The sequence below is a fragment of the Equus quagga genome, chromosome 1, assembly GCF_021613505.1.
Source record: "Equus quagga isolate Etosha38 chromosome 1, UCLA_HA_Equagga_1.0, whole genome shotgun sequence".
Lineage (NCBI taxonomy): Eukaryota > Metazoa > Chordata > Mammalia > Perissodactyla > Equidae > Equus > Equus quagga.
The window spans coordinates 13762222-13782360 of record NC_060267.1 but is presented as its reverse complement, the minus strand read 5'-3'; the positions used below and the strand labels follow the sequence as shown (position 1 = coordinate 13782360).

At 33.7% G+C, this 20139-nt stretch overlaps 1 protein-coding gene across 1 annotated transcript; it reads left to right on the top strand.

Annotated features, from left to right (window-relative positions):
- The first annotated feature begins 479 nt into the window (after positions 1–479).
- On the top strand, positions 480–1421 carry LOC124251733 (olfactory receptor 6C74). Its single transcript, XM_046684564.1, has one exon. The coding sequence runs from the start codon at positions 483–485 to the stop codon at positions 1419–1421; it is 939 nt and encodes a 312-aa protein (XP_046540520.1). The 5' UTR covers positions 480–482.
- Positions 1422–20139: the final 18718 nt, after the last annotated feature.

Genomic DNA, 20139 nt, shown 5'->3' with positions numbered 1-20139 from the left:
TTTCACTACTTTGTATTTCCATCATAAAAACAAATGATTCTTTTAACAAAAGCAAAAAAAAAGAAGAAAAGAAACAGAAGAAGAAGAATAGGTCACTAGGTGGTGTAAAATATTTTAATATAAACTAAATAGACAGGGAAGAATTGCAAATACAGAAGACGAAAGTTAAATTATGAAAGTTTTTTTGTTTCTTTCGGTTCTATATGACACTATCAGTCCATTTGAAATGTCTGATTTAAGACACTTGAAAAAGGAAAACAAAAGAAGAGTTCTATTTAGTTAATGAAATTTTGAGTAAAACTTATGTGAGTAAATTTTTATAGGTGTTACTTCTGTCTAGCAGAATATTAAAGGAGGTTGGCTGTGGGTAACAATGTGTTTATGGAGGATCTCAAGATAATTGGTATTGCATGCAACATTTTCCCCTTTAATTCTCATTTTTTCCCTATTCTTTATTTTACTTTATTTTGTAGAAGTCAGCTATGAGAAACCACACAACAGTGAGAACCTTTATTCTCCTTGGACTGACTGATGATCTACAATTACAGGTGGTCATTTTTCTTCTCCTTTTTTTCACCTACATGTTGAGTGTCACTGAGAATCTAACCATCATCGCCCTCACCCTACTGGATTCTCATCTAAAGATGCCCATGTATTTCTTCCTCAGAAATTTCTCATTTTTAGAAATCTTATTCACAACTGTCTGCATCCCCAAATTTCTTGTCAGTATGGCAACAGGTGATAAGACTATTTCTTACAACAGTTGTGCAGCACAGATGTTTTTTACTATTCTCTTGGGTGCAACCGAATTTTTTCTGCTGGCTGCCATGTCCTATGACCGCTATGTGGCCATCTGCAAACCCTTGCATTACAACACCATCATGAATGGCAGACTTTGCAGCTTGTTGGTCTTTGCTTCATGGTTGGCTGGTTTTATAATAATTTTTCCACCACTCCTTGTGGGTCTCCAGCTTGATTTCTGTGCAGTCAATACTGTAGATCATTTCTTCTGTGATGTTTTTCCTATATTGCAACTCTCTTGCACAGACACAGATTTAGTAGAATTAATGGCGCTTCTCTCAGCCATTTTGACGCTCCTGGTTACACTGGTGTTAGTGATTCTCTCCTACACAAACATCATCAAGGCTATTCTGAAGATTCCTTCATCTCAACAGAGGAAGAAAGCCTTTTCTACATGTTCTTCTCACATGGTTGTTGTGTCCATTTCTTATGGCAGCTGCATCTTCATGTATGTGAAACCGTCTGCAAAGGGGAGAGTGTCTTTAAATAAAGGGATAGCTCTGCTCAGTACTTCTGTTGCCCCCATGTTGAATCCTTTCATTTATACACTGAGAAACAAACAAGTGAAAGATGCTTTTAAACATATGATCAAAAGAATAGAATTTTTCTCACTGAAGTGAACCACTTTAGTGATATTAACTGAGGTTATGAGTAAAATAAAACAAGAAGGGTGCAGTGTGTCACAGAGCTATTCAATGTTTGTATTCAAATAATATTACCTATCTTGTGACTTATAATTTCTGTTGGGGCTTGCCTAACCTTCAAAGTCTAACCATCACTGTTGTTTTTCCCCTCATGCTGAGAGCACATATAAAAGATAATTCTTGTTTATTGTCAAGTTCATTTGCTGTTTTATTTGGTGCCTCTATAGAATTTCTTCCAAAATTCTCTCAGAGAGAGACAAAGTGGGATTTCATTTTCTCCATGTTCCTTTCCACTTCTCTGGAATTCAGAGATTCAATTTGGCGTATATTTTATACAAAAAATACACTACCTAGATTTCATCAACTAATCAGGTTTTTTGGGGGGATGCAGAATTTGATGTCCGATTTATTACTGTACTAAATAGAAACTTGGGGAAAATTAATTTACCGGTATTTCTTATATTATGCATCTTGATAGTTTCCAACTTTCAACCAGGCTTAGAGTTATAGTGTGTTTTGAGAAACAAATTAAAGGAACTCCAGAGAATTTAAAGCATTACTGCTTTTGCAGTAATCAGGTAGAAATTATCACTGACATTTATTGATTGCTTACAATGGCCAGGACTTGTGAAATGTATTACTCCCATCTTCAAAACTATCTAAGTCAGGTATCATCATGCTCATGTATGCATGAAAACCTCAGACATATTTTGAGCTTAATTCACTTGCTGATGACAAAAAAGAATAGTCACAACTCACTGATGACAAAATCTGGTTTCTTGATGGCCATGCATCTTTTATACTTTGTTAGCAAACTAAAGTGGAAATCCCTCTGTCTATATGTTATTTGGAGGCAAAAACAGTAAGATCTTTATAGAAAAGTCCAAGAGTTTAAGGAATGACATAGAAAAAATTAAGGCCTTATGAGATTTAGATCTTATTTATTTATTTATTTATTTATTGCTGAGAGAAATTCATCCTGAGCTAACATCTGTGCCAGTCTTCCTCTATTTTGTATAAGGGTCACCAGCACAACATGGCTGACAAATGGTGTAAGTCTGCACCTGGGATCCAAGCCCATGAACCTGGGCAGCCAAAGTGGAGTACACCAACCTTAAACACTAGGCCATGGGACCAGCACTGAGAATGCTTTATTTCTCAAATTAAGTGATTTGAGCATTAAAAATTAGATATAATTACTGATCATGTGAAAAGCAAAATATTTTGACTCTTTTCCTTTAACTTGGATCATTTTACAATGTGACCTACTGATAAAATTTTCCCAAGAAGACTAATTTAAATTTTCTTGATGAATATTTATCTATCACTTAGTTTTGAGACAATCTATATGGTGACCTTAGGGATAATTGTTACATGGATTGTCCAAATCCATTTAGAAGGAAATATGACTTTATTAGAACACCAGGTTAACAATTTCATGTGAATTTTATGAACATTTGTGAATAAATCTACATATCTAAATAAGTATTAAATCGGGCATTGAGAATGACTGCAAGAGATTCGAGTATACATTTCAAATAGGGATCATGTTTGTGTAAGTGGTTTGTATTAAACTATAATACTTTAGGAATATTTTATTTGACAGCAGAAGCTGACACATAAAAATAAGTATCCTTTGACCTTCTCTATTTGGCTTTCTTTTACTGATCAACTTCTGAAAGGCATTATAACCTAAGTTTATATGCAGAAAATTTTCTACTTTATGGATGACAACTACATCCAAGAAAAGTATTCTCAAAATGGTTGGCATCTGACAAATTTCTTGTGAACACCCTTGCCTAAGTCTTAAGTTGTTGCCAAATGCAATAATGTAGAATATTTATTTTATATTCCTAAATAGAATTTTGCTTATGTATTTTATTTTATATTCCTAAATAGAATTTTGCTTATGTATTAAGCTTATTCTTTAAATATGACTATAAAGACTATTTAGCTGTTGTTAAAGTCTGATATGTAGGTAAATTAATAAACAATTTAATATAGATCAAAGACTGAAACTTCCCCCTATTTCCTTCATCTCCAAAAATAATTATATATGATTTTGTGAAATTCGTAAATACATTTACTAGGTTTAACCACTTACAGTGCATAGGTGCTGTTTTATTTTCCATTCCGAGGCTGTCTGTAAGCAGATAATGGAAAATGAAAAAGGAAAGAAACCCCAGGCCTAAGGTATGATGAGACGTGATTAGTGGAAGTAATTTTCCACCTAATTTTAAATAAATCATGAGTTTGTAGCTAAACGTTGACTTTTGTTAATAGCAGAGATAAAGGTGCATTTCGTGGACCTTCGATTTTCAAATTGTGTTAGACTTGCAAAACACTATTAAAGTCCTTTTTGTGCACCAATTTTTGGCACTCTGACTTTCTTTCCCTCTGGAACTTAAAAGTGACAAAATTATTAACAGTTTATGTTTCACTAATACATATTGAATGAGTGTTAAGATGAGCTAGACTCAAGGTGAATCAATTGTCTCTTCAATACCCTTCCGGCCACTGATCTCCAATTCATCATCCACATTGCTTTTCAAATACTTTCTAGAATGTGAATTGATCATGCAACATTCCTGCTAAGAAATTTTTGATGGCTTTCTATTGCTTACAAAATGATGTTGAAACTCCTCTAGTATTTTCAAAATCTGATCTTTCATTTCATTTCTTATCTCTTCCAACTAGGAGTCCTGAGCCTCAATAACACTGTATAACAAAGTGTACTGCAAAATTATATGCTCTCACATATGTAGAAGGCATATTCCATGCCTAAATCTTCTCTGCTAGCATATAAAACATCAATTATCAGTTAAAGTTAATTCACATGGGGTCTCCTATGGAAGACTCTCATGGGCAAGGCTGTGTTGGTCACTCCATACTCAAACTTTCATAGTGTTTGTTGTCAACCTTCGATGGTACTTATCATAGCACATGTAATTGGCTATATATGTTTCCTTCAGTGGACTCTAAGTTCCTCAAAAAGAGCCTACATCTTACGCATTTTGACATTCTCATCATTTAAGCCACTGCCTAGAAAGGAATCAATGATTTAGTGAAGAAATGTGACTTCACAATAAAATATTGCATAATATTTGCATGGCAGTTCACCACAAGTAATCATAAGCAGAAACAACAAACTCCTGAAACAATGAAGTCATAAAAATTGCTTCAAGAATCATATAAATTCTGTCAAATAATGGATAATAGCTTACAGAAATCAAAGAGAGTAAGGCAATTTTACGTAGAGATAAGAGACTATTGAAGAGAAAGTTTTGGAAATAATAGAATTTATTGAAACGAAAATAAAAATAATTGAAATAAAAATTTATATATAGGTCAAACAACGAATTGACATATTTGCTGAATATGTCAACAGGAAAATACTTCTCAGTAAGTTATTTAGAATACCATGTAGAAAGGTAAGATATATAAATATGGGAGAGTTCACAAAACACTGCATATATAACGAGATGTTCTAATGTATGTTGGATTGGATATCTAGTAGCAGAACATATCTAGAACAGGGAAAACTTTTATTGTGAGATAATGGCTATTAACTTTCCATAACTGATGAAAGACACCAATTTGAATTTTTAGGAAACTAAATAAATATTAGGCAAATTTAAATAAAAAGAAATCCATGAGTAGGCAAATCATAATGGAATTCTGGAAACTGCAAGGATAAACAGAACATTTTAAGAGCAATAAGAGAGTAAAGATAGATTAGAAACAAAGGGCGAATAGTAATTCAACAGCAACGCTGTGATACGAAGATAGTTTAATGATTTCTTAAAAATACAGAGAGAGGAGCAGGCTGGGTGGCGCAGGGGTTAAGTGTGCACGTTCCGCTTCAGCCACCCAGGGTTTGCCGGTTTGGATCCCAGGTGAGGACATGGTACTGCTTGTCAAACCATGCTGTGGTAGGCGTCCCACATAGAAAGTAGAGGAAGATGGGCATGGATGTTAGCTCAGGGCCAGTCTTCCTCAGCAAAAAGAGGAGGATTGGCAGCAGATGTTAGCTCAGGGTTAATCTTCCTTAAAAAAAAAAAAAATAGAGAGAGAATAATAATTAGACTTGTATATGCAGCAAAATCATTAAGAATTGGAGTTGAAAGATATTTTATGCAGAGAAATAGCTATGAGAGTTAGTTTTTCAAAAACATCAGAAAATGAGAAAAATATAAGCCACAAATTGAGAGGCAATATTTACAGCCAGAAATGATTAGTATTTGCAATATATAAAAGCACTGCTGTAAAACCATAGGGAATAGGTAAACGACCTACATAAAACTAGCTTAACTTTACAGGACATGAAATTTCTGAAGACGCATTTCAACCTCTTTTCTTTAGGAAAATGTCACTCACATCACAATGAAGAAAGTAACTTCAGAGAACTTTAAATATACATTAATCCTCAGACACAAAACTGCTGGAAGGAATGGGAAATATGAAAATCATGTGCTTGACATTAATTGGAGAGAAAACAAGATAAGGAAGAATTATCAGTCCAGAATACAGGGAAGCGAGATCCAGGAAAATCAGTTTAGACTTTGGGCCTCCTTTTCCCTGAGGGAATTGCTGATGTAGAAGTGTCATCACTAAGAAAAGCTCAGTGTTTTTAACTGATTCCTGGGTCCAAGGAGACAGAGACAGGGCACATCAGAGGAGACTGGGTGAACACCTCTGATTTTGAGTTGAGAAACTCTAGTAAACTGACTCTCACAGGTCCGTATGTTCTGCTTCAAATCATCTCAATACGGGCATTTGGACTGAGATTGTCCTGGATTCCTAAGAGTTTCAGTACCCAGCTAAATCAAAACATAAACATCTCTGGAAGAAATGGCATCATTTTAACCCACATTTTTTTTCCAATTGCACGTCACATAAATACAGTGGAATAACCGCTGTGGTGCTAGATCGATGTAATGGAGTGAACTCATGTTATCTAACATATAGAGATATTATAGAAAAACATATAAGTATAAATATATGGGTATGTTTGTGTGTGTTAAATATGTATATGAGTATAAATATATGAATGAGCATGTGTGTATATATGTATATATGCCCCTCTGTACATGTTAGAATGTATATGTATATTGTGCATGTGTGTATACGTGTATGCATAAGTGTGTGTGTGTGTTTACATGTGTGTGTAAATCTGGCCACTGTGAGGACTTGACAATGTTGACCCCGCACAGCAATGAGCATACGTAACGTCAGCACCCAGATCTTGGCTTTGAAATAACTTTCTTCACTATAGGGAAAAAAAAAGACTCCTTGAAGAAATTGTTTACATCAAGGTTGGTGTTGAAAAGGTACAAGTTGAGTCTGGAGCGCTTTGTGGTGCCAGGGAATAAAGAAACTCTCAAAAATTGATGGGATATGTCAAAAGGACAAGGGAACAATCTTGAAGGGGCCTACACTGGCCAACTCTGGGGCATCTGAGCATCAAAATAAATAATGATAATAATGAATAAAATTAGAAACCACAAATTTGTAATGATAGAAAGCAACAAACCTATAAATTGAAAGCTTTCCAAAGATTAAGATATTTACATAGTATTCAATGTATCTGTACAAAATACTTATTAATTTCAAAAACAAAAGAGTAGCTTTATGGTGAACAATCCTGTAAATAGCCATATTAATCAAGAAATGAAAGAAAACATCACCTATAATGGGAAAAAATAAAATAGTGTGATGCCTGTAGGATTCCATGAGAAAACATCATCATGTCTGTGATGTACCTGCCAAAGGTTAATAAATTTAATGTAATCATGCAGAAATATCAGACAAAAATCGAGTGACACAATATATAATTACTGGAAAATAATTTCTGGTCCACGATCTTGAAAGTTAAGGAAAGACTAGATAGCTATTCCGAATTAAAGGAGATTAAAACATTTTGAAAAGTAAACATAATGCTAAACTATATTCTTTTTTCTACAAAGGAAAATTTTCGGACAATTGGTGAAACTTGAATAGAATTGGAGAATTGTATGTTAATAATGTAGCAATGTTAATGTCCTGGTAATGAACGTTGTATTGTGTTTATCTAGTAGAATATTCTTTTTTGTCATAAACACACACTACTATATTGAGTAACAGATGGAGTGTCAAATGGTTCAGGAATAAAAGATCCATGTTTTTTCTTTATGTTTCATATTGTTTTGAAATAAAAATAAACAGTGAGCCATTTAAGTATTTTATTGTTGGTGCCCTTGAGTCAATTCTGATTCCTATCTACCTTGTGTTCAGCAGAGTGGAACCCAGCCTGGGCTTTCAGTGCCATCCTCTTATCTTCTGGCACTATATCAGACGATGCTCCACTGCTATGCGTAGGGTTTTCATGGCCAATTTTTTTGGAAGTGGGATATCAGTGGCATAGCTTTCAGCATCACAGCAACAGGCAGTCACCTCAGTATGACAACAAACAGATGGACAAGTGGTGTGGGTCCCTGACTGGTAAACAAATCTGGGCCGTGAAAGTTTCCAATTTTGGGGATGGGTCACAATCAAGTTACTGGAATCCTAACATCTTGCCTAGTGGACAAAAGAGACAGGTTCCTTTTGGGGAAAAACCCTCTTTCCAGTAGAATTGGTCATATTGTCCCAGGGCAGTGGAGTATCTGAAATTCTTGTTGGCATTAAGTATAGAGTTTAAATCACTTCTAGTTCTCTTTTGAGAGAATGTTCTTTCAGTTTTGTAGTTAAAACAATTCACAGTAGTTTTTAACTCCTTATTTCTTTGTTTTCTTTTCTCTCTCTCTCTCTCTCTTTTTGCTTAATTGGTATGTCCTGACACCAGTCACCAGAGGACATTTCTTCTTCTTTTTTCTTTCTTCTTTCTCTTTCAATTAATTGCTTTGTGTCTCCTGTGAGGAAAAGGATAAAACTGTGTCTTTTGTTAGCGTACAGTTGGAAACAATAATTCTTTGTTACAAAATTTGTGTTCCTTTCAAATGAGCAATTTCCCAAACATCTTTTCATTTAGACCATCACCTTTTCACTTAGAATTTTTATGAAGATATTTTGCTTGATTTAAATATATAAGAAAAAAACCCAGAAAATAAATCTTATCTGTCATGAAGATGATTCTAATTAAATTTTCTGTGATATCCGGGTCCAGTGATTTTAAAGAGTGTGAGTGAAATTGGAAGACATTAACAGATGCATATAATTTCCAGATTGCATATCTGTTTTGAATCTTTCTCTGTAAAAACATGAAATTACATTTCTTCTTGAAATACTTGAATATTTTATAGTATTACAAAAGATACATGTCTCTTTTTGAGAAACTGGCAAGAATAGTCTTCATTTATTTTTGACTCTTGTTTCTACCATGTTCTCAGTGGGGGGAAGTTAAATCAGTCTACCCTGGACATGGTAAGTCATTTATAACTTGGAATAGCTATCTAGATCATAAATGAAAGCAATTATGCAACCACAAGTCAGGTAACATTCACTGACTTTTAAACTCTCATATACTTTTATATTTTTATGTAGTTGCAATATTCAATACTTCCTGATTAAATGCAACTAATTTTGAGAAGTCTGATGTATTTGAAAGACCCCCAAAATAATCATTAAATGAAATGAGATAAAGGAACAAAGGAGACAAAATAATTGATGGCATATATTAGAGTATTTCAATAACAGAGAAAATATGTAAATCCCTATATCTTCCATATATTTAAAAAGCTTTTTCATGAGCTAAGAACTTTTGAAATTTTGCAAATTGACACTGGTATACATGTCTAGACATTACAACAACTTTTTCAATAATATATGAAATATACATAGAAAATATATTTCAAGTAATACTTATGTTCTATGTAGAGCATTTAAACAGAACTCAGCTCATTTGGGAATGATCAGCTAAAATTTAAATTATCTCTCAAGTTCAAATAAGGAAAAATAAAGAATTTAGTAGTATTGAAAAGATCACTGGCTTAAATGGAACAGTTAGAGGCTGCTTAGGTTGACCTATGTGTAATGTTAGATATCTTCTGTCTTGTCAAATTGGATCAACTTTTTGAACTTGTTTACATTTTAAATTTCTGAATTTTTTTTATGTCCAGCTTTTAAAAAATCAGGTTATTTCCATTTTTATTATAAATAGAGCTGCTATGAACATTCACTTATGAGATGTTCTCTGGATAGGTGTTTGGACATTGTGAGTAAAAATATAGAAGAAGAATGGCTGGCTTGTATGGGAGGTGCATGCTTATCTTTTTAAGAAACTGGAAACTATTTTCTGGAGTGGTTGTACCATTTTACACTCACATTGGCAATGTATGAGAGTTCCACTCCCTCCACAGCCTCACCAACACTTGGTATGGTCAATCTTTTAACTTTTAGCCATTATAATATGTAGGGATGATATTCCATTGCCATTTTAATTTTTATTAACCTAATAACTAGTGAGGTTGAGCCTCTTTTCATGTGCTTATTTACTAGCCATGTCTTTTTTAGTGCAGCGTCTGTTCTAGTTTTTGATCATTTTTCATTTGGTTTTTCTTTTCTTATTAATGAAGTTTGAGATTTTTTAAATACATTTTAGATACAAATCCTCCATCAGATATATGCTTTGCAAATATTTTATCCCAGTTTGTAATTTGTCATTTTATTCTCATAACAATGTCTATCAAAAAGCAGGTTTTTAAAAATTTTGATAGTTTCGTTTATCATTTACTCATTAGGTTATCTCTTTAATGTCATATCTAGATTTGTTTGCCTAACCCAACTCCACAAAGATTTTCTTTTATTTGCCCTTCTAGAAATTTTATAGTTTTACATTTTACATTTATGTCTATGATCCTTTTTGATTTCATTTTTAATATAGTTTGAGTCTCAGAATAAAGTTAATTTTATGATGTATGAATGTCCGCTTGTTTCAGCACAAATTGCCGAGGACTATCCTATACACACTGAATGATTAGAGCAGAACTCTATGAGACAGGGAACAATGACAAAAAAAATGAATAAAAGTGAATTATTTGAAAAAAATAAATAAGATTAATGTGTCTCATTAGGGAAAAGTGAGAAGGCCCAAATTACTAATATGAAAATTTAGAAAGATGACATCACTGCAGATCATAAGATAATAAAGGAATAAGAAGGAGATACAGTGAAAAACTTTGTGCCAAAAAAAGACAATTTATATGAAATGGACAAACATCCATGTAAAATATAAACTGCCAAAGCTCTCAAGGAGAAATATATAACCTGAATAGCCCTATACCTGTTTACCTGATTGATTTGTAGGTAAAAACCATCCCACAAAACATAACAAAAACAACCTAAGCCCAGATGGCTGCGCTGGTGAATTCTACCAAAATTTTTAGAAATACCAATTTCACATACATTCTTTCCAAAAACTGAAGAGTTGAGAACCCTTTCAATTCATTGTTAAGCCAGCTTTACCATGATACTAAAAGTGGAGAAAGACATTATAAGAAAATACAACTATAGCAAATACACCTTATGAATATAGTTACAGAAATTCTAATAAATATAATTGCATTTAATATTACATTGAAGTGATAATGCATCATGACCAAGTGGGGTTTATTTCAGGATTGCATTGTTGGTCTAACATTAAAAGAAAACTAATGATATAATTCTTTGTATTAATAAACCATGAAAAATAATTCAACTGCCATACATGAGTAATTTGACAAAATCCAACATCCATTGCTGAGAAAAACTGAGGAAACCAAGTATAGAAGGCAACCACTTCAACTTGATGAAGAGCATCTAACAGTAACCTACAGCTAATAGCATATTTAAGGTGAAAAACTAAATGCTTTTCCCATCAGATCAGAAAAAATAAAGGAATAAAGGAATATTCACTCTCCTCACTTCTATTTAACATTATAGTGAAAGTTCTGGCCTGTCCAATAAGTCTAACAAAGTAAATAAAAGGCATCCAGATCAGAAAACAAGACGTAAAACTGTCTTTATTCACACACAAGATGATCATCAAAGAAGAAACTCCAATCGAATCTACAAAAATGTTACTGGAATTAGTAAATGAGTTTAGAAAGAGTACAGGGTACAACATCAATACAAAAATTAATCCTGTTTTATATACTATAAATTAAAATTAGAAATTAAATTTTAAATAATGTGGTTTTCAATTTAAGTAAAAAACAGGGATGAATTTGACAAAATATTTGCAAGACGTGTACACTGAAGACTACATAACGTTGCTGAAATTAAGAAGACCCAAACACTGTAGAGACTTAGTCTCTTCATAAGTCGGAAGACTCAATATTTTTCAGATGTTGCTTCTCCTGAAATTGATCTATAGATTCAATGTAATCTCAATCATAACGACTGAAGTTTTTTTTTTATGATGGAAATTGGCAAATTGAATAAAGAATTTATATGTAAATGCAAAGGACCTGGAATTGCCAAAACAGCTTTGGAAAAGAAGAACAAAGTGGGAGCACTAAGACTACCTGATTTTAATACTTATAAAGAGACAATAAAGCCTTGTCTTCAAGTAGACAAATAGGTCAATAGAACAGAATGAAGAGTCACGAAATATACCTATAACGTACCTATATAGAGAACAAATCTCTTTCAAGATTCACAGGCAAATCAGTTGAGAAATGATCGTTTTTTTCAAGGCGTTGTCGTGAGGTATTCTTGCATGAGAGCAACGTGTTTGGGCTCTTTCAAGTCTAATTCCTATGCCACGCCTGCAGTTTTATTAAGAACGGATGGCAGTAAGCAATTTTCCTCTACATTCAAACACCAGTATTAAGTCTTTTGGGATTTGCTGCTGTTGACTTTTTGTTATGAGTCATGACAAAGTGGCCCTTTATAGGAGACTTTGTTTAACAACATTTAACAGTTTATTTCCCAAAGTGATATACATAACCAATCCTTTTAAACTATTTTGAGTATATCTTTATGTCAATACAATTAAAGTGCTTCAGATATTTAAGTTTTCCTGCACAGACCAACCAGTTACAAACCAAATGTGGCACCGGAGGTTTTTTCCAAATTCCAAGAAGAAATACTCCGTCAAAATCTACCAAACTCATCAGACTTGAATACTCAGACAATGTCCTACCAATTGATAGTTAAAACTCTCATTTTAATATAGAGTCTGTTTACCATGTTAGTTTGTGTGTGTGTGTTTCTGTGTAAGTAGCAGAAATTTCCTTATTGGAGAAAACAAGCCCAGTAAATTTTCCCATATTCCCTCAGGACTGTGAAACAACCAGTGTTTTGCTGCATATTTCCTGAATTTTAAAAACAAACAGTGTGGATTTTTTTTTTCCTGTACATAAATAATACTTTCTGAAGAGCGGTGTCTAGAGATAATGTTTTCCTATCTTGTTCTCTTTAATAATTTCAATAGATTCCCTTGTGTCTTTATTAGACAAAAAGATAAAACTGTAGCTTAGCTAAAATCATGGGGTATGTTCAATTTCTATACTTATAGATTGTTTCTTTTTCTAGGTTTTAATTTTTGATGTAACACTTCCAGTTAAAGATTAAATAAAACTTTCAGAAAAGTTTATCCAAACTTGAAAGGATGATAGAGGTATATTAGGATTCTTTAGCATCCCAATACTGTGATCTGTAGTGAACGTGAACCTAAGTGAAAGGGGGAAATATCTTGAAAAATAAATAATTCTCACATTTCATATTTTAGTCAAATCTCTATGAAGAAAACATTCGTTTTTATGTCTATTTGATAATTTATCAATGTCTTTAAATGATTTTAATCACCCTTAATTTAGTTAACCCGTATATTCTACTCTGTACCATGATAGAAAAACAAATCTTAATATACTTTGTGTAAGATAAGTTAATTTTTAAATTTAACTTACCTTTTTCTGAAACAAAAGTTAAAGTAAACCTTGGGACATCTGTGTCTGGGTATAAAAGTTATCTTTAGAGGCCCCTAGTGGTGCAGCGGTTAAGTTCACACATTCCAGTTTGGTGGCCCAGGGTTCACTGGTTCAGATCCCAAAGCATAAAATGTGGGAGGAGGGGAGTGAAAAACTAGAGCTTTTAGAAAGAAGTCAAGCTAAAGAGTCTATCAGCTCAATATAGAATGCAATAAACACAGAATATTATCTAGGATCCTCATGGTAATCACAAATCAGAAACATATAATAAGTAACCAAATAAGTACTACATGAGAAATCAAACATATTGCTAAAGAAAGCCATCCACCCACAAGGGAAGAGAGCAAGAGAAAAAGAAAGGAACAGAGAAGAACTACTAAAACACCCAGGAAAAAGTAACAAAATGGCAACAGCTACAGAGAAGAACTACTAAAACACCCAGGAAAAAGTAACAAAATGGCAACAGCTACTTTAAATGTCAATGGACTAAATGCTCCAATCAGAAGGCATAAGGTGGCCAATTGGATAAGAAAAACAAGACCCATATATATGCTGCAAGAGACACACTTCAGACCTAAAGACACTCACAAACTGAAAGTGACAGGATGGAAAAAGATACTCCGTGCAAATGAAGAAATCAAAGGAAAAATCAAAAAATTTGTGGAGACAAATGGAAATGAAAATACGACATGCCAAAATCTATGGGATACAGCAAAAGTTGTTCTAAGAGGGAAGTTTATAGCAATTCAGACCTACCTCAACGAAGAAGAAAAATCCCAAATAAACAATCTAACAGCGCATCTAAAGGTACTGGAAAAAGGAGAACAAACAAAGCCCCAAATCAGCAGAAGGAAGGAAATAATGAAAATTAGAGCAGAAATAAATGAAAGAGAGACTAAAACAGCAATAGAAAAAAATAATGAAACCAACAGCTGGTTCTTTGAAAAGATAAACAAAATTGGCAAACCCTTAGCTAGATTCACCAAGAAAAAAAGAGAGAAGGCTCAAATAAGTGAAATCAGAAGTGAAAGAGGAGAAATTACAATGGACACCTCAGAAATACAAAAAATAATAAGAGAATACTATGAAAAGCTATACGCCAACATATTGGATAATTTAGAAGAAATGAATAGATTCTTCCAAAAATACAACCTTCCAAAACTGGACCAAGAAGAAGTAGAGAATTTGAATAGACCAATCACCAGGAAGGAGATCGAAACAACAATCAAAAACCTCCCAAAAAATAAATGTCCAGGACCAGATGTCTTCCCTGGTGAATACTACCAAACATTCAAAGAAGACTTATTACCTATTCTTCTCAAACTCTTCCAAAAAATTGAAGAGGAGAGGAGGCTTCCTAACTTATTCTACAAAGCCAACATTATCCTGATACCAAAACTGGACAAGGATGACACAAAAAAAGAAAATTACAGGCCAGTATCATGGATGAACATCGATGCAAAAATCCTCAACAAAATACTAGCAAATCGAATACAACAACACACTAAAAAGATCATGCATCATGACCAAGTGGGTTTCATTCCACGGATGCAGGCATGGCTCAACATCCACAAATCTATCAATGTGAATCACCACAATAACAAAACGAAGAATAAAAATCACATGATCATCTCAATAGACGCAGAGAAAGCGTTTGACAAGTTATAGCATCCATTTATGATAAAAACTCTAAAATGGATATGTAAGGAAAATACCTTAACATAATAAAAGATCTGAACAGAGATTTCTCCAAAGAAGATATACGGAGGGTCAACAGGCATATGAAAAGATGTTCAACATCATTAACTATCAGGGAAATGCAAATCAAAACTCCAATGAGGGGGCTGGCTTCGTGGCCGAGTGGTTAAGTTCATGCGCTCCGCTGTGGCCACCCAGGGTTCGGATCCTGGGCGCAGACATGGCACCGCTCATCAGGCCACGTTAAGGCAGCGTCCCACATCCCACAACTAGAAGGACCTGCAACTAAGATATATGCAACCGTGTACAGGGGGGCTTTGGGGAGATAAAGCAGAAAAAAAAACTACAATGAGATAGCACCTCACTCAGGTCAGAATGGCTGTAATTAACAAGACAGGAAACAACAAGTGTTGGAGAGGATGTGGAAGGAAGGGAACCCTCTTACACTCCTGGTGGGAGTGCAAACTGGTGCAGTCACTATGGAAAGCAGTATGGAGTATCCTCAGAAAATTACAAATAGATCTACCATATGATCCAGCTATACCACTGCTGGGTATTTATCCAAAGAAATTGAAAACACAAATGTGTAAAGATACATGCACCCCTATGTTCACGGCAGCATTATTCACAATAGCCAAGACTTGGAAGCAACCTAAGTGCCCATCAAGGGATGGATGGATAAAGAAGATGTGGTATATATAAATAATGGAATACTACTCAGTCATAAGAAATGATGAAATCCAGCCATTTGTGACAACATGGATGGGCCTTGAGGGTATTATGCTAAGTGAAATAAGTCAGAGGGAGAAAGTCAAGTACCATATGATCTCACTTATAAGTAGAAGATAAAAACAATGACAAACAAACACACAGCAACAGGGATTGGATTGGTGGTTACCATAGGGGAAGGGGGGAGGGAGGAGGTGAAAAGGGGTGATGAGGCTCACATGTGTGGTGACGGACTATAATTAGTTTTTGGGTGGTGAACATGATGTCATCTACACAGAATTCAAAATATACTATGATGTACATCTGAAAGCTATACAATATTATAATCCAATGTTACTGCAATAAAAAATAAATTAATAAATAATAAATAAAAGAAGAGAAACAGGAAAAAATTGTGTTTGCTCTACTTTGTACATACTTGAAACTTCAAGGACCTGAATTTTGCATAACTTTTATGAAGGACTTGCACAATTTTTTCACTCACACTCTCTCATTGGGCATGATTATATTATTATAGACTAGTCAGGGAAGGTACTAACTCCTAATATTATAATTGGCATATAAATTACAACATTAATCGATCAAATCAAGAAATTCTTCAGTTGTCATTCCTGGCAAGCAAGAGTGAGCAGGAAGAAAAGTATTATGTATTAGTAATAGTATGCTACAAAAATTCTTATTGGAAGGCAGATTAAAAATAATGGAGTTAATGACTGCACTTAGTACAATATGGCAGATTACCAGTTTTAAAAAATGGCATGGAGTATTGGGTAGAGATCTGCATCAGGAATTAAGACATTTGGTTGCTAAACTCTGTCTGAAAAATAATGTGAACGGAAGCAAGCTTCACACGGTGTTGTTGTTTGCTTGTTGTTACTTTTTTTTCTGTCTCATTGATCACTGACCCCTAAGCTTCCTTTTCCAACTTCAATACTAATGTGTATCACATTTTGTATTCCTCAGTGTTTTGTGTACATTCCTGTTCTGGCAATTGTGATTCACTGAATTAGTCCCTTTGAGCCAGTGGCTGAGAGAACAGATAAAAAATTACCTGGCTTGTGCTACATAAAATCTATGTAGACACCATACCAGAGAGTTTTAAAACACATTCTGATATTTCTTTCTCTTTTGTGTATTTCCTCTTTTCTTACTCTCTGTGGTCAAAGAAATACATCCCCTCTGGATAAAATGGAAAATTTAAGACAAAAACGTTGACAAGTGAAGGCAAATTTGTTCAATGAAAGCAACTGTTCTCAGAAATGCTGGTTTCCTTGGATTAAAACAATGGCAGTTGCTAATATTTTCCATATTTCAGTCATTCTGAGTGTTAGGTATGAATATCAGAGGTAAGTTGGCCATACAGAGGCAATGGAAGTCTCCCAAACCCTATCATTGATTCATTATTTGTCAGCTCAATTTTTTATCAAATCGAATGGGATATATTGAAGTTATATATTGCAAACGGATAGACTAAAAAGTGTAAAAAGAAGTTACTATATATTTTTATTATATAAATTTATTCATTCTCTAAGTGAAATTGAGAAATTGCTGTCTCCTCATTTGTGTGTTTCTAATTGAATATAAGCAATGTAGTACTTTGTTTAAGGCTAATTTCAGGTGGTCCATGATTATATTTGACATTTGCTAACTGTCTGAAAATACGTAAGGTACATAACATCTATGAGCTTCGTTATTTATTTGGGAATAAAGATAGAAGTTTTATAGTTGTGTTATAATGGCTAAATGAGATAAAATACAAAAGTCCTTAGTATTTCTCTGGTATAAATAGTGCTTTTGCTAAATCGTAATTACTATGAATATCCTTCCCAATGGTAAATTCCAACTAAAAGGAAAATAAAGATAATAAAACAGCTATTCTAAAAGAATATTAAGTGCCACATGATTTATACAGTACTGTCATTTATATTATTTCAATTAATTCTCAAATACACTCTTGAAATTTCAACTCAATTTTAAATAGAACTGATACTCAAAGAAATTAAGTAACTCATCCAAAGGCCAAAATGGATTAAGTGGCCCATTTGTATTTTAATCCATGTTTCTCTAACTGCAAAGCCCAGATACTTGCTGTGATAAGAATTTATCCTAGAATGTCATAAATAATAAATTAATAGTGTTTTGATACTACAATCTTATCATCTTTTTACTTTTCTTTCCTTGTTTAAATTATAGGGGGCTTGCTAATGAACTGAAGGTGTGAGATTATGAGCTGATATTCACCATAAATCCCTACAGATGTGAGTGTTACCATTTCTGAAATTGTCATTAATTGTGACTTGATGATTTCTCTTTTTCCTTGATTTGATTTGATGAAGACTGGTATGAATGCTGATAATTGAATCTGCCCATCATTACTGAAATGAAGAATTATAAATTCTTCTGATTTCTCCCGGGAAATAGTCATCTAAAATAATTGTGGAAAAAGAGTAAGAAGCATCTAGTAAAACAACCCTTCCAACCACTGGATTGGTTCTCCTGAGGAGTCTTTGTTTCACTCAGGCCAAGAGATCTTCTAAGAGGAACCCTGTGTCATGGCTCAAAACATAGACGGATTGAGCAGTGCCCCAAGTAAATTTAGAGTAATTATGAAACTAAAGTAGATGTTACCCACAGCATTGAATTAAGCAATCTTCCTTTTCTCTAACGTATAATCCTAAACCCTGAACCACTCTTTAACTCAATAAGAAAGAAACTGAGTGATATAATCAATAAAGCACACTGCTTTGGGGATATGATTTGTGATATTTTTCTTATGACCTCTAATGAAGGTTAAGTGAAGAAGAGAGAATTTACTAAACATAGAAAAATTTGAAGCAAGTAGACTTTCAAAGTTACTGCATTTCTTAAGGATAATTCCATACTGTGCAACATAAAACATTGCTAAACACAATAATAACAACAAAACACACCAGAAGTAGAATGGAACCAGTGTAAGGCTTTTCTTTCAGTCTCTTGGAGGAACATCCTTTGGTCCTTCAAACCTAATGTACTCTTTAATATAGAGTCCTTTTCTCACCCTAGACATCAAAGAAATCATCAATATCTAGTTTATCGAGAGGGTTATTGCTAATATTAACTTGATGGTAGGGAATTTGGAAGGGTAAGATATAAAGTTGTTTTCAGAATGATGCCTGGAAGATGCTTTGTAATCATCTTATTTAACAAATATGAACTATTATTATTGGTTTTCATTCTGAATAGCTCAATGAGTCTGCCTCAGGGATTCTTAGAAGGCAAGTAAGAATTGATTGTGATGAAATGGGTGGAAGGAAACATAAAGTTTAATAATCTAAACCATGTTCCTCTGGGGGGAAATATAGATCAGCATTCAGAATTAAAAGCTGAGAAGGTGAGTTAAGTGCTTGGAGATATCCTTGGGACTCTTCAGGACTATATCCTTGGGATGGCTTAATGCTCTAGGAATCACAAGCACCTTGTTAATCATTTAAGTTTATTTCTCTCAAAGGGGTGACGAATGCATGCAGATGATTCTTAGCAGACTTATTTGATGTCGATAAGTGAACACAATGCACTGAATTTTCATAAACATTTTTACATAAAAAGTGTAAGATCCTACCTCCAATTCTGTGGCATTGGATCATCTCTTGCTAGAATTTCTTTAAGCCTGTTTTCTCTGGTCCTTGAAGACTGCTTATATAAATATTCACTTTCAGTGAAGTTCACGTGAACCCTGACTATTAATACCTTTCTTCACAGCTCTTCATACACTCCTTCACAAGCTTAATCAGTAGCCAAAAGGTGTAAGTCATTGTATATTATTCAGAGAAGTCTTAAAATTAATAGGAAACTTAAAAGGAAAAACAAATATGCAAAAACATTGAAATAAAGTTAAAAACAGAGTGCAATGATACATTATTCACTATGGAATTTTAATAATATATATTTTTAAAAATCTGGATCTCTAGTGTCAACAGGTTATTTCAGAAATTTCAATCTTGAAATTGAAACCAAATCTTGTCTAGTTGATGAGAATGTGTTTTGTGACTTCAAGGTGTTATGAAAAACTAGCTCATTCAATGAAAAGCAGACCTTGGTAAAGGAAGAGTGATGGCACTGAGCAGGAGGAAAGTTAGATAAAAAGGATGATTTGTGAAGAAATTTAAGGAATTTTGAAATAATGTTTTGTGATCTATAATTTTAAATTATAGATCAAAAAATATGGTTTCCTTTACATATCCTTTGTTATAAATTTACTTACTACAGGGAATTTAGGCCATGCAGATAAATACATCCTGAAAATCAGGTAAAGTAGGAAAATATTTCCTGTAAAACAAAGATGCAACCTGCGTAATACACAGCCTAGAATTTGTCGCAAAATAGAGAAGTGTAGCTGATGT

Coding starts and splice junctions, on each gene's coding strand:
- LOC124251733 (XM_046684564.1), top strand. CDS start 483: ATGAGAAACCACACAACAGTGAGAACCTTTATTCTCCTTGGACTGACT.